This window comes from Mirounga angustirostris, unplaced genomic scaffold (genome assembly GCF_029215605.1).
Source record: "Mirounga angustirostris isolate CCGP_5_RB_7025 unplaced genomic scaffold, mMirAng1.0.hap1 SCAF_4, whole genome shotgun sequence".
Taxonomy (NCBI): domain Eukaryota; kingdom Metazoa; phylum Chordata; class Mammalia; order Carnivora; family Phocidae; genus Mirounga; species Mirounga angustirostris.
Window position 1 is genome coordinate 107,375,309 of NW_026991712.1, and position 15,926 is coordinate 107,391,234.

The following is a 15,926-nucleotide window of genomic DNA, read 5'->3' on the forward strand; positions in this document are numbered from 1 at the left end:
CAAAAGATGTATTATCAAATATACATGCAGAGGTCTGAGTTCTAGCGACTGTCATTATATTTCCTTAACAATGTGGTACAATTGGTTCAGTCATTAAAAACTGTAGCCTTTGGCACTTTGAGTAGAAAAAGAATATATCAATATTTATGTAAAGAAAAAAAAAACCCTCAATGACTAGAGAAGTACTTTAAAATCTTTTGTTAAGAAATAGGAAAGATTAGGAAACATCTTACTGCACCTGAAATGCTGCAGCTTTTTTTTTTCTTCAGAGTACTAAAACCAGTCCACCTTTCTCGCTATGAGATGGCAGAAGCCAGGAGGAGGGTGGTGACGGTGGTAGAGGCGAGAAGTGGGGAAGGCAATGTTTTACTCCCACTCCCCTCTCTGAGAAGGAAGTTGCCAGAAGGGATGTAGTTGAATCATATTTTATTGCCAGAGTTTTCAATTCTGCTGGTTTCAGCTAAATCCCTAATGCTTTTATGCTTTGAGGAGGTTGGTGACTCTAGAAAGCTTTGCCCTTTTCCTGTAGAAGTTGATAATGATATGATAGTCTTTATCTCTAAACAACTCCCTCTGTTCTCATGGAAAACAAAACCGATCAGATCAACCAGCTTTGTTGTTACCTTCCATCCCCTTGGCAATCATTGAGTGTATATTAGAATTCTTTGAGAAATGGTGTAAAAAAGGTTTGATACTAAGTTCTAAGAACCAAGTTATTTCTCCAAACTTAAATTTTTAAGTTGAAAAACACCTCCAAATGTTCTGGTTTTATCTTCTCATTGATAGTATTGGTTTCCTTTGATTTAGGCTGAAGGCTTTATTCAGGATAGGTAGCAAAACTGTTGTTTGCATATTAAGCACAAAATGGTGCCTATTTAGAGTTTTTGAAGAAATACATTCTTAATTTACACTGTGAGATATTTTCACTTATCAATTTGCATTTTTTCCCAGATTCTTCCTGTTGATGTCCAGTTAACAAAATATCTGAGGGAAGAAGGTAAAACCCAACTCCTGTTGCTCTAATTTACTGGTTGTTAGGATATCAAAAATTAATAATCTGGAACAAAATGAAGTTTTTGGATTACTTGTTAAGATAGCAACCAAAGCCAGCTGGTTGGAGACATCCAAGGATAGACTCAACCAATATTGCTGGCAATGTAACCCACAATGTCAAGTGTTGGTTCAGATTAGTTGTTTATAAATTCACAGCGATATATTTTGCTCAAGGAATGTCAACTGTTATTCTTGCTTTAAAAATAGAAAAACATATCCATAACATCAAAAAAATATTTTAATTCATAAATAAAGGAGGAGCCATAAAATGCAAAATATGATCACAACAATTTCAAAAGACTCTAAAAAGATGTATTTTTAAAATTATGCAAATTTACTCACTAAAAAACAGAATCAGTAGTAGTACCTATACTTAAAAAGTAAGCAGCAAAAAAAAAAAAAAAAAAAACCTATGTAGAAAAGTACTAGTTACTCCCTCTCACTGAAAATATTCCTACACAATTTTTGTTGTCGAAGAAAGCATAATTTTGAAGAAATGCACAAAACCTTTTCGTGTTTTTTTGACTGTGACAGAGCCACTACAGAGAAGCTGCGGGGTGTCCTATTCTAACACAAAGCAGCCAGCATCTTCTTAATACAGTAGCATTTCTTTGACAAGGAATTGCACACCACTATTTCACAGCTAAATAGAATTTGAGAGTTTACATGGTATATGTACTATAATAATCAGCACCACCCTTACTGAGCTTTAGGTGCAGATTCTGCAAAATGAATATATAATACTGCATGGCCTCTGCTGTAGGGAAACATGGGTTCTGGATTCCCACAGCTAATTATAAAGAAAAATCCCTAAAGTTGGCACATTCAGGAAGTAAAATAGTATACACAGAAGGAAACCACTTTCTTCTGATACTGCCTTCTGCAAACCTTTTGAGTTTGAAGATAGGTCTTACGATTCTTCACATTATCACATTACTTAGGTTCTTTCATTGTGCTTTTCCCTCCCCTTGATGTGAAATCTACAAGCTTGAGTGTAGTAGTTCTCAAGAGTCATTGAGCTCCGGGCTGATGGTAGATGACCCAGTTTGATGAGAAGGCTTCTCAATCCGCTGGAACAGAGCACAGATAGAATCAACACGTGGTCTTTTGGGGTTCGCTCAAGTGACTGAATTCCATCACTCAATCTTTGTAAGCCCGCGTTGGGGAGGTTCCCTTGTAGAAGATATTTCTAGTGTTCTCAGGGCTGTTACTTCTTTCAGGGATTAAGATGATGTTGCCCTTTCTCCGCAGGGTAGAGTCGCGGGAGGAAGAAATGGACAGCGTCTCTGAACCAATTTCGCTGCCCTCTACTGGGGTGACCCGGATGGTGGTGATGCCATGGTGGTGATGCTCATTGTTATCTATGTTGCTTCTCTTGCGGTCTCCAGAGCCAAAACTGTCTTTCAGGGACTCACAGCTTTCTGAGTCCCTGTTGAGATCATTGAGCTCATAAGTTTGGCGAAGGCTGCCCTTTTCAGGGGCTTTCCATTTCCAGGAGCCACTACCTTCACCCTCCGTGGACGGGATCTGAATGATGGGCCTGTTGTTCTCTGGGTGAGCCTCAACCCTTACGATCCCACTGGGTTCGTGGTCTGTCAAGGTTTTGTAGCGGATGGAGCCAGTGCAGGAGACCGTGCTGCCTTCGGTGTTCTTGGGGCTGCTTTGGAGGACGCCCTGCTGCTTGGACATAGCGATTACTTGCATGATTCGGGGCTGACTGTTGCTTCTATTACAGGCCACAGTCTTCTCGGCAGCTTTCAACCACTTGGCTCGAGCAGAGCTGCTTTTGGGGGAGGTGCTTATGTTTTCCTGGGTCTCCTCAGGGATGTGCACTAACTGTGAGGATCCAGGGCGTGACTGAATGGACACTCTGGGTCCCCCAGGCATGCTATTGTTACACCCGGGAACAGTGCCAGGCTGGACCTTGAGGTACTGATTGCTGGGAGCATGGTGGTCTCCATTCACCCCCACCCTGGAGGGCTCTGAACTTGACCTCATTTCTATGGATCTAGGTGGTGACTGTCCAGGCTCAGTCTCTATAACTTGCAGGGACAACTTCCGACTTTCATTCTTATTCTTCCACTGGGTGAGAAGCTGCTTTGATCGAGCAGAATCCATAGAGGCATGAATGGAGGCATTTCTTCTGACAGGGTCTTCTACAGATGGGGTGTTGGCTCTAGGCAGGGTATTGCTAAAGGTAACCATGTTCTCCTTCCCCATGGGGCTCCGTGGAGTGATGATTTCTACGTCGGCATTTGCCCTTTTGAGGTTTGTCAACGAGCTAGCATCTCTGTGGTTTCGGTTGAGGATGCCTTCTGTGTGAGCAATTCCATCGCTGCTGCTGCCATTTTTAGCGGCTAAAACTCGGCTGGGGTCTTGGTTGAGGTCTGTCAGAGATCTGAGGGCATCTCTGTGCTGAAACATACTCTCTTCGCTAGGCAGGAAATTCCCCACAGCATATAGGCCCTAGTATTGAAGAGAAACAATGAACAGCACGCACTAGAAGACACGGTTACTAAGAATTTGTCCTAGAGGACCCACTGAAGCATATAATAAATAAGGTATGTGCTCTCTATACACCATTGACTAACACAAATAATAAAAAACCCAAACTATAATTACTCAGGAAATCATTTATGAGTTATATCATAAATCACTGAACTATCTGTTCAGAAATCAGGAGCCCGTCATTTTTTATTCGTTGGATTTTCTCTCCTTTCTCCATCCTACTGAGTGTTTTTGTGAATCTTATCCTCTGTATGTTTTGAGAAGAAAAGACAGACAATGAGAGAAATAAGGTCATTCTTCTGCTTTTCAAAGCAATTCATTTTCCTGGATTTAGGAACCTCTTGTTGAATGACACCTTGAATAGCTTAACTGATTTATTTTACCTTCCATTTTTAATCACACCTTCTGATGGAAAGCAGGGGAGGTGTGAAAAATATAAAACAATGAATCATTCATAAAGCATGCTATCAGGTTTTGCAGTGAGGTCAGAGACAAAATGTTGTTACACCTCAGATCGAGCACAGCCCTGTGTGTTCAGCATTGTACAGAGAATTCTCAAAAGAGAGGTTGACCATCATCACTAGTTTGGAGCACCCACATTCTTTCCTTTAACTTGGTCTTAAGTTTGGAAGTAATATTTGATCAATTCAGTGCTAGTACACTAAATTTGAGCTAAATTTTATTTAATCTTGTCTTTATACTCAACCTACCAAGTTTTTGTTATTTTAGATTTGGGGGATAAAAATTTGGATAAGGTAAAGTTTGGATTCAGAATTTTTACAATTTTTACACATGGATGACCAAATCCCTGTTGGATTTTCATCTTCTGAGATGCTTAGTTTAGAGATAAGAGAAAGCAACAGATACCTATTTGGGAGCTAATTTCCATAGATGGTAGCCACTTTTCAAATCAAACCAAAAGAATCCCATGGATTTAACATTTTATAGAGTGCTTAACAATTTACAATAGCATTGGCTTAGAACTGATGAATTTCCAATTTCAGGCATAGAGTGCAAACAGAAATGAAATAAGTCCAGCTTCTGCTTCTCTATTTTAATTCTTGGTTCAAATTTTCTTCTAAATGTATCTATCTCTGCTCTCACTGACAGAGTTCTCAGGATGAGCAGTCCCTACCTAATGCTCTATTAATGATTGTATTTAAAGGTGTAAGTTTGGGAAAATCGTCCATTAGACTGTAAGTAAACTCTGCCATATTGTTCAACATGCAGTGCCCAACACTGTGCTCAATAAATATAGTTGCTTCATCCTTGGTGTGATATGAAATAGCCAGTTATTACTCTCATGTAATAAGTGAAGAAACAGGCTTCTGAGAGATTATGTAACTTGGCCAAATGTAAGATACTTGAGATTCAAGCCCAAATCCTTCGGACTATGGAGCCCAGGCTAATTCCAGGACATCATGAAATCACACCCACACAAAGGCAATGCATGAATTTGAGAGAGGCAGTTCTCAGTCTTCCTTGCCTATTCTGTAAGACACATTGACAGTCAACACTCTCATGGGAAACCCAAGCTTATGCCCAGTTCCTGGCCTGCTAACTGTACTTTGATCACTTTCTCCTCCACTGAAGAAAGCATGCGTGTAAACAGGAGATTTAAAGTGACAGTCCTGACCATGCTAGTTTATAAAAGTGAAAAATAAATCATCGCTTGCTTCAGGGCTTTTACAACTTTTTGTCATCATTGTCTTGTAACACCTTCCACAAACAAGGGCATCAAGATCCCATGATTGAATTGCTGTGATAGATGATTTTCATTTCTCTGTCAGTTTCTCTCAGTTTCCTTGGTGACTGCCTGTTTCTCTGCATGCTGCTGGTATGTGGGTGTGGCCTGGGTTCCTTTCATTCTTATGACCTGGCAATTTCATATACCTCTGTAACCATAATGGTACTTCCACCAATACTGTCCATGACTTCCAAGTCTATTTCTCCACTACAGATTGCCCTTTTGAGCTCCAGATACAACTCTTCAACTGCCTATTGATCCTTAAATTGAGCTCATCAAACCCTTTTCCTCCACCAACTTGCTTCCTCCATCATGTTCCTGGTCTGCTAATGAAGTCACCATCTGCCCCGTCTTCCAAGCTAGAAACCTGGCTGTTATCTCTCATTCCTTCTGTTCCCTCACCTTCCACTTATACTTGCTCTTTCATACATCCATTTTTGTGCCTGTGCGATTCCTTTGCTTGGATGTCCTTCCTCCTTTCCTTACCCTAAGAAAAAAATTTCTTATTTCTTAATAACCACATCACTTCTGTGAAGGCTTGTCTAAATTCCTTCTTCAGTGTGCTATTCCCAAAGCATTTTGTTCACACCCTAATATACCATTTAACATCCTGCAACTATCTATATTCTTATTAGTCTTTACACTGAAAACTCTTTAAGGCTGGGTCTTATTTCTCACTGTATGGATGCTCAGTCTAGTACCTGGCACAGATCAGATATTGAATGAGTGAATGAATGAATGCATGAAATGGACAATCTCAATTTCCTTCTGCTGAGAATATTTTCACTGAAGGAAGACTGGGCTTGAAAATAGAGTACTGTTAAAGAATTCAGTATTAGTTGGTGCTAATATATCCAGGTGCTACCTTTGTGTTTTTGGGCATATTCTATAAACTTCCACCAAACCTTTACTGTCATGAACCTTACTTTCACTAATACTCACTTTCCTCATCTGTAAAATTATACTAGCAAAAATAGTCCCTGACTCTTTCTGGTGTGTGTGTGTGTGTGTGTGTGTGTGTGTGTGTGTATGAGGATAAAATGCAATAATCTTAAAGTTGCAGTTGCTGGTCCATGGTAAGGGTTTAAAATATTATTTTGCTAAAAGTGGGAAATGTGTTTTGGCTTAGGATGGAGATGCACTCAGAGATTTTCTCACAAATATAAGCTACATTGCAAGTAAATTATTACAGTGCAAAAATGTTCTATGCATGTTTTCCATTTAAACTGTGGTTTATCAAATGAGAATAGTAAATTATTTACCAAGTACAGAGCAATTCCTCCTCCTATTAAAAAGCCACAGTAGACATCAACTGGGTGGTTCTTATACTGAGTTATCCGTGTGAGCCCACAGATGATCCCACAGATGATAAAGGTGAAGACCAAGAGAGGTTTGAGAAGCTTAGAGGAATCTGTTAATGTGGAATTGAAGTACATCTGAAAAGTGAAAGCAATCTGGTAAGTACGTTAGAAAGGTCATTTTACTATTAAATTATAATCATATAAAAAGTTAGACTCAAAGTCTAATTCGTACACTTGACATCAACTTTAATGCTCCATTCCCCCTGCTATGGCTATATTCTATACCTGAAAAAGAAGTCCATAGCAAAACTCATCAAATAAAAAAAAGATCTCATTTAATTACATGAAATCTTGAAAGATAAATTGAAGCAGTAGAATTAGCCAGATAACTATTCAGTTTCCATGTTACTTGTCACATAATTGCTGTCAGCTTTTCTCGCATAAGACCTGATAGACTACTGTATTAATCAGATACTATGAGGAGTCACTGTATGTCACTTACCAAGTTTACACTGACTTTGAACTCACTGTTACATAAATACTGAAAGTAAAGCACATATGTGTGTGTGTGTATGTGTGTGCTTAGCACAATTCTTTCAGTTTGAGAATTTATAACATTCACATAGTTCACAAGACCTTGCCATGAGATATATTACACTGAAGGGATACCAGGCTGAATAAATATTCTGACTGTGTAGAAAATTTCTTTTACTGTACTGTTGTGTATAGTATGATCGAATTTCTGCTTTTGATGCAATTGTGTTGAAGGACTGCTGTGCTCAAGTTCACTGTTCTGTTATTACACGGCTATATCATCTAATTAGTCACTTGGAGACGACACTTGTTTGTCCTGATATTTTCTAGGACACAGACTGATGAAAAAGAGTCAGAGACTTACCGAAACGTACACAGCCGCGAAGGCAGCCAGGGTCGCATGTTGAGAAGGAAATGATTTCCTGCCAAAAGAAGACAGTCAAATGATGCCTTCTATTTCAGATCCACTGCTAACAATCATCTCAAGAACGCTGGGTGGTTAAAATGTTCAACTTAAAAGCCTCGAGGCAATAAGTGATAACTTTAATTTCTCTTTAGTTTTCTGGGGAAAGATCTGAGTGATAAAATAAATACTGCTAATCACTATTAGAATTAAAGAATAGTAGTAATGAGCTTTCCAATAGAAAGTGCTGGCTTTGGAGGGGATCACTTTGTTACACCATTGGAATGATGGTTGAAAATAGAAGTGGATTGGAAAACATTATAATTGTTCTTTGGTATTCAAATTATGTCAGCTTAAAGTCAAAGTCAGGTTCTGCTTCTTCAAGGGCACTTATTAACGTATTTTCAACTCTTAAACTGATCTTGAGAATTCACTGAATGATAAATGCAATTCTTATAGCAATCACTTACTGCCCTTTGTCCTTTATAATTTATTTCTTTTGAATTTCCAAAACATTATCTCTTGCCAAAAAATTTCATTTTTACTTTATTGATTGAAAAAAACTGAATTTTCTTGAGTTTTTCTGTCTTTTATTTTCTAGAATGCAAGGTTAGAAGCTATACTGATCTACTGGGTTTATACAAAGAAGATGCACGTATAAAACTCTACCAAAAACAAGATTCACATGATTTTTTTAAAATACAACATACAATGGAGATGCAAATATAAATATTTAATCTTCCACTTAAGCAATACAGGACACATATTGAGTGTAATTCATGATTATTTATAAACTTCCTAAATTGAACCAATTGTGATAACCTAAAACCATAATGAGGTCTAAGGTAGATCGCAAAACATGAATAGGATTTGGTGATATGAAGATTAGTGGCAAGAATGTGCGGCTGAAATTTGTGAGACAGAAGGATTTGGAATAAGCCACCAAAGAGTTTCTATGGTGTAACCACTAAAGAAATCACTGAATTGAAAATAAAGAAAAGAAAAATAAAACCAAAATCACTATGACCAAAAAATGTATGTCTAAAATGATACCCCATGCTATTCATGAACAATGAAAACACTGACATGGGAAGGTTTAAAATCTCAATTTCTGACCTGCCACTGTTGATAACCGTAAGGTCAGATCCTGAGCAAATATCTTCTACAATGTAGGAATTTTCTTTGCAAGACACATTCAGAGAGGTGTAGTTTGGCTTGCACACGGTCAGAAAGTATGGTGCCTGATACCCTGTGGAGAGCTGTATGATATCTGTAATGAGAGCTGTGGAGCACAGTCCAAACACATGAACACCTATACGCAAAGGGAAAGAAATTGTTATCAAGTTAGTTCTTAATGTCGACATTGTGCCATCATCAACCATGTTTATTACACATTAATGTGATGACCTGCAAATCTGTCATGATCGTTTTCTCTGAGTTTATTTAGAGAAAATAAGGATAGAAAATTCCTAAACCTTTAAACCAGATACTTAATTCCAAAATAAGGGCAACGAGTATATCCAAGGTAGTCATTTGGGGTATTTTTTGTCAGTTTGGTTAAATAGGACCCATTCTTAATATTATTACCATAGGTCACTTGTCAGACACCTGAGACATGTGAAGATGACCAACTGTGTGATTTGAGGAGGATTAAATATGCGGAATGAAGCAAAATTCAAAATAATTTAAAAAGTGCTTAGCATGTTTGAGCTTCCAGGGCTCCCTCTCCCCAGTACTCCTTAACTCTAGCCACAGTTGCCAAGCTTTACAGAACTGGTTCCAACTCCCCACAAGCTGTAGTCATACAGGGAATGCTAATTAAAACAGAGAAGAAGGCAGGCGGGCCCTGTCAAGGAAATAATAATCTTATCTTGGGTACAGGGCTGTGGGAGACTTCCTGCATATTTGGAATTCAGAGATGATGTTCTTGTATTTCCCTGTCCAAATTCTTTCTTTTGTCTTCTGGGGCCAGCCTCAAACCAGAAACTCACAAACTCTGATTCAGACTTGTTCACTCGAACTCCATTCCTGCTCCAAGTCCCTTGCGTGGGAATCTAGCTCTGCTCACATACACATGATCTGAACTCGCCAGCTTCCTCTACATTGTCTCGACACCCTGGATTCACTCTGACTTGATAGTCTGGATTTTGATTCATGATGTGCTCATAGAAATCAATACAAGAGGCAGCTGGATAATTCTTCAATAAATTCCTCCAGACCGTGGTCGCCTGCCTGCCTGTTACCCTGTTTTCCACTTTCCTTTTCTGCTTATCCCCACCTAGCAACGATTCTCCCAATTCCTTCTCCACCTGATCACCTGGGATTCAAGACATAGGACCTTTCTTTCTACATTCTAATTCCTAGCAGCATGCAAGGTCTTGGAGAAGAGTATGCTTCAGTGGGGAAGCCCATCCATTTTTATCTTTGGAAAATGAGAATCTCCAGTCCCTCAGAGGATGGGGTTGCTAGGGTAGGATGGACCATTCTCACAGGCACAAAGCTTTTCACAGAGGTTATATGCCCCTTTGTCCAAAGCATTTGTTACATTAGCGTAATTTTTCTCTCAGATCTGTTATATGTCCTGAAGATTTCTTTCTTTGCTTCAATTTGTGACCCCACTAAGGGGCCTATTCTTGGCTTACTATCTCCAAGTACCTTGATTAGTGGAGCAGAGTCTAGGGCATGATTTAGACCAGACTTTTCCTCTAGTGGGAGAGAAGGTTGTATTTAATTATTGTCTAGATATTAGATAAAATTACCTATTCTTTTGAGCTGAGAGGTTACCGGTGAAGTAATTTTACTGATTTACTGGGAATGAATGTAAAACATTCATACTGGTGTGGTATACTGTGTTTTGACTTCTCAACTCGGTTAAAAAAACAAAGAGGCCTGTGACTCAAACATTAAGATGGTCCCAGGCTAATAAGAAGAGATGAGGGTTTAGATAAAAAATAGGAGGTAAAGTTAGAGGATAGAACCAAGGAAAAAGCCATGATTCAGTTCTCTGTGGTGACATTTCCATGTGCAGTAACTTCTGGATGAAAACACTCCAGGAGAACTGAAATGGAATCATTGATGTGGCTAAACTAATTTCTGAAGAGTTATCCATTCATAATGGCCTGCTGACATTTATTCTCCATTTTAAAAAATGAACACACATCCGGAGAAACCATTTTAAAGTAAATTTATGCTTCCACCACAGCTAAGACAAAAATATACTGAAATGCATGGCATGTTAGCTCTCAAAACAAGGACTATAACTGTAAATAACACATTACAGATACAAAGCTCCAGTCTTAGTGTTTTAATAGTTTTTTTTGTATAATGTAAAACTCATCATGTACCCAAAATTATACATCTAAATTATAGCTTTAAAGACTTAATATCTGTAATTAAATATAACATTTCTATTTTGAAAAAAAAAAATTTCCTTTCTTTGTGGTTCCCCACACCCACCAACGAATCTGACGGCTCTTCTAAGGAAGGAGTTGAAATTGCAGCCTCCGGCATTAATGTTGGGCTCCAGTCCAACCCCATTTCTTCTTTTGGACAGGCAACAGTAGAGAATTCCTTCCCCTACCATAATCTGCAAAGACAGGATGCTGTTCAGAATGGACTCGATGGGTACAAATGAATTCTAAGTTATCTCTTAACACATCATCAGTTCAACAAGGTAAAGATATATTTTTCTAAAAGCGTTAGAGATGTGAGCAATTTCTTTTGAGTAGTTGAGGGAGCAGTGAGAAGAAGCAATCAGGGCACTGTGGAGAGCACTTGTTGAATCTTCTGTGTGCCTATGTACTGGTCAAGGGTGTGATATTGTCCTGGCATTTTCTTGCTGTTGCAGCACTCAGTCTTTGGACCTTTGCTCAACAACATCCAGGGATGATGCCTTATTGATTAATTGCGCGGTGACTGATTCTGCCCTAAGTCTTAGAGTCTTGGCATTTCATCTCTTAAAGCACAAAAACAAGATGGCTGGGGGGTTGGGGAGGAATAAAGAAAGCACCAGAGCTAGGATTAGAAAATTTTACTAGCATATTATCCCAATAAACCAATTCGGAATTGAACAGAAGGTTCAATCCATGGAGAGTATGCCTGAGGTTAGAAAGGTGTGATCTAAAGCCAAGCTGTCCAATAAAAATTTCTATGATGATAAAAATATTTCCCATCCTGCCCAATAGGGTCACCACTACCCACATGTGGCTATTGAGCCTTGAAGTTTAGCTACTACAACTGAGGAGCTGAATTTTTTATTTCATTTCACTGTATTTAATTAAGTATTTAAAATTTAAATCAATTTAGACTTAACACGGAAAGAGTCACATGTGGATGGTAGCGATTTTGTTGAAGAATGCTGGGTACTGTTTCTTAGGTATAAGATTAGAAAGTGTGTTTACAGGGGTCTAGGTGGCTCATTCGGTTGAGTGTCTGACTCTTGATTTTGGCTCAGGTCATGATTTCAGGATCGTGAGACTGGGCTCCACGTGGGGCTCTGCGCTAGGCATGGAGTTTCTCTCTTAAGATTCTCCCTCTCTCTCTGACCCTCCTCACCCCGCGCTTTCTCTCTCTCTCTCTCAAAAAAAAAAAAAAGGGTTTACAATGGACAGAGAGCCATACTGTAGTATCAGAAGGATTAACATGTTAGATGAAGACGTTAAGATAAAGAAATGTGTATTTGCTGTAGGATTCTAAGACATAGGACATCAAGAAATGGACCCAATACATTTAGGCATCATTTCCTTCAAGAAGTTTTCTTTGAAACACCCTACATCACCCTAAATTGAATTATGTCTCCTTCTTTGTGGCTTCCTTAGCACCTCATCCTTCCTTTTTAGCATAGCTTGGTTAAAAGACACCTCAATTGTTCATTTGTTTGTCTCTCACTAGACTATAACCCCCTGAGGGAAGAGCCATTTCTTATTTACCTTTTATTCTCACTGTCTAGCACAATGGTTGGCATTGTGGGATTTGCATTTGTTACCTTCACTGTGGGATGCTTATTGGCTAATTACCCTGGGCTTTCAGGCCGTTAGTTATGCTGTACAAGAGAAGCAGGATTTGAAATTATGAGTTTTATTTATGTAAAAAAAATTCAAATATTTAAGATTATCATGTAAGAGATTATTGTGAAATGCGACATTGACTTCTAGAAATGTGTGGAGCTGAGAAGAGTCAAATTACAGGAGATACTGGCAGTCTCTTAGATATAAGTGATGATGCCACTTTAAAGGTCATAGTCATGATAAGGGGCTCAAACAAATTTCCCAAGGGAAACTTCCCACTTCTCACTAGCTTAGCATTTGTTTTATGAAGTATTTAAAATTATAGTTTTTTTTTTTTAAACTAATGACAGTAAGCCTACGACCTTCTGTTTTGAGTGTTCAATCTGCTATATTTAATTCTGTAGGTATTATGGTATGTGTATAATTATAAAGAATCTTAATTTGTATAAAAAATAATTTTCTTAATGGAATTCTACCAATAACCACACATGTGTGAAAATCATGTGGCATATATGATAAATATCCTGAAGATCAATTGTATAGAAATCATCAAAAAGTGGTTTTTTTTTTCCAAATCATTGAACAGTGAGTTAATTATTTATACTTCTTGAAAAATATCATCCTACATTATCACTTTAAGTTAGACACAGAAACACAATAGGTCCTATATTCTGCATAGATAGATGTGACATGATATACCACCCACATAGAATAAGATAATGGTTATCTCAAATTCATCATTTCAAGAAAATTAACCACTCATCCTTGAAATGCACTGTTGTATGGTTAAAGATATTGATTTCATCCTCACTTCCTCAAAAATAATTCTGTGAATAATTTTTTCTCCTCTTTTCAATTATATATGTAATGATTCACATTTTGTCCATGAATGCTAAATTATATAAGAATTTATTTGTGTAGTGCCATTAGGGAAATGTGTCTTATCATACAACACAATAGTCATGATCTCAAATGACCTTGAGATTTCAGGAGTTTTATTTTAGTTTTTTAATATGCTCAAAACTCATATGTCAAGAGAGTGCTTTAATACTATTTGGCTTGATTATAGATAGAGGTTTCTTGTCATTATTTTGACATTACCCAACTGTCCTCTCTAAGAAACACATCAATTTTCTCCTCACACTTCTATTCATTTAACCTTGATCTACATGTCACTGCATGAATTTTCAAAGTGCTTCAATTTTGTCCAAAGATGGAATTCTCCTCACGGGGAGGGGAGATGTTTCCTGATGTATTTCTAAATGCGCCTGCTCGTTTCCTCATTCTGAATGGCATGCTGGGTGTGCTAAAATACGGTTTCAGAGTTTAGGCTTTGACAATAAAATTATTTGTTGCTTTTGTCATTTGTAAATAGAAAACAATTTCTGAAAAGGATCTTTTCACAATATTCTGTTTAATCTGTATACAGGCCAAAAAAGAATTTTTTTTTTTTTTTTGCTTGTTGAATATCATGGGCAGGTTTTTGGAAGAGATTCTGAAGTGGCTCGGGTTCAGGGGAGACACAGTGACAAATATATTTCTTTTTATTAATCATGTGGGCACTGCCCTAGGAATAGCCACCACAGGGAGAAGTCACAATCAAAAAGTCTTTGTTGGGGCGCCTGGATGGCTCAAGTCATGATCCTGGAGTCCTAGAATGGAGCTCTGCATCGGGCTCCCTGATCAGTGGGAGTCTACCCCTCCCCTCCTCTGCCCCTCCCCTCAGCTCATGCTCTCTTTTGCTCTCTCTCTCACTCTTTCAAATAAATAAATAAAATCTTAAAAAAAGTGTTTGTTTTGAAAACAGCAAAAGAGAATGACAAAAAGTATAATATTTATCATAGTATCTTCAGTGTTTAAATTTGCAGTGAATGTCTTTTGGAAACCCTAATACATTTAATGTTGTATATTTTGATTGTCATAAAGATAAAGTTACTGTCTAGGAACTATAATCAAATTCCAGTAGAATCCTCCTATAAAGTTAGATATACTTATTCTTTAATAAAATGTAATAGAAGTTTACTTCCAGGAAAGAGAAAGTATACATTATTTCTGTTCATATAGATTACATGAAGATTTATGATATCCTGTGTTGTTTTCCCTGAGACACAATCTCTAAAGGACTGAACAAAATGCTTGTTTCATTATTACTTTAAAGTAAAGGAAAAGTGAGTATTCAGGATGAAATTTTCCAATTTAAGGGCAATTTCAGAGACATAAGAAAATGTATTTCACAGACCTGAAAGGAATTTTTACAGTTTCTGATACAACATCATGAAGACAGGTTATATTTTTAAAATGTCTCTCAAAGCATTTAAAAAAATCTGAAAAGCAAACACTAAATGATTTATATTTAAAGGCCTGTATCAAAAATCAGTTGATCTTCTTTTGTTCATGTAAAGATTCTTTTAAAAAATATTGCTGACATGAGGCCTTTTGTTTTACTTGCTCTTCTCTCAGAGGAGTGGGTGAATACAGTGCTTCTCCTCACAGAAGTGGCCTTTATTTTTTTTTTAAATTTTTATTTAAATATAATTTACTTAACATACAGTATATCATTAGTTTCAGGGGTAGAATTTAGTGATTCGTCAGTTGCATATAACACCCAGTGCTCATTACATCAAGTGCCCTCATTAATGTCCATCAGAACTGGGCTTTAAAAACCCGTTCCAAAGGAAGGATTCCTCTTGTTTCCCCTCCTCCGTCACCACCCCATTTTGTAACAGGTTTATGCTACCATATAGATAAAAAGAAAACAGCAACCTTGAAAGTTGGCAATTAGAGTCTACTTGTTATTTTTCACCTTCAGGAACAGAGGAGAAGGAGATTAGAGTAGTAACTATGTAGTAAGATTAGAGACAGAATTATGGATCTGGAACAAGAAGACTATAGACCCCATAAGACCAATGTTGAGAAAATGAATGTTTTGGGAGAAGTCCTTAAAGATAGAGGAGAAAATGAAATTGGAAAGAAATCTAGAAGAAGTATGATACATGTTTGGAGAGAAAGGTGTGAAAGCAGTATTTGATGTGAGCAAAATCAAGATTTGTTTTACCACTGAGTTGGTTATCCAGAGCTACGAACCCATTGTGGAAGAGAAGAACCACTGACTTCCTGGAGTATTGTGGAGCTCTAAGTGATATGGAGGAACTTAGGGACCCCAGAATATAAATATTTCCCTAGTCTGCCTCTTGTTCTATTAAGAGGCATGCAGCCACTATGGGGGCCCTGTGGAGACCCCGAGATTTCGTGGGCCCTTTGTAGGAGGAATTGGCACTGAGCTCCTGAGGTCCAACTTGGTGAGAGGTAGCCATGGCAGATTTGCCCCGTCATTTCTCAAGGCTCAAGAAAGCAAGCTTTGGCCTGGAAGCCCC

At 37.9% G+C, this 15,926-nt stretch overlaps 1 protein-coding gene across 1 annotated transcript in view; it reads right to left on the reverse strand.

The window, feature by feature from the left end:
* Positions 1–948: 948 nt before the first annotated feature.
* Positions 949–15,926, reverse strand: part of PLPPR4 (phospholipid phosphatase related 4) — a 40,068-nt gene continuing 25,090 nt past the window's right edge. Inside the window, exons 3-7 of the mRNA XM_045897126.3 lie at positions 11,003–11,132; positions 8,663–8,858; positions 7,508–7,565; positions 6,571–6,744; positions 949–3,519 (exon numbers count right to left, since the gene is read on the reverse strand). Of these exons, the coding sequence (XP_045753082.1) occupies positions 2,194–3,519; positions 6,571–6,744; positions 7,508–7,565; positions 8,663–8,858; positions 11,003–11,132 (1,884 nt within the window). The 3' untranslated portion in view covers positions 949–2,193. The remainder of the gene's footprint in view (positions 3,520–6,570; positions 6,745–7,507; positions 7,566–8,662; positions 8,859–11,002; positions 11,133–15,926) is intronic.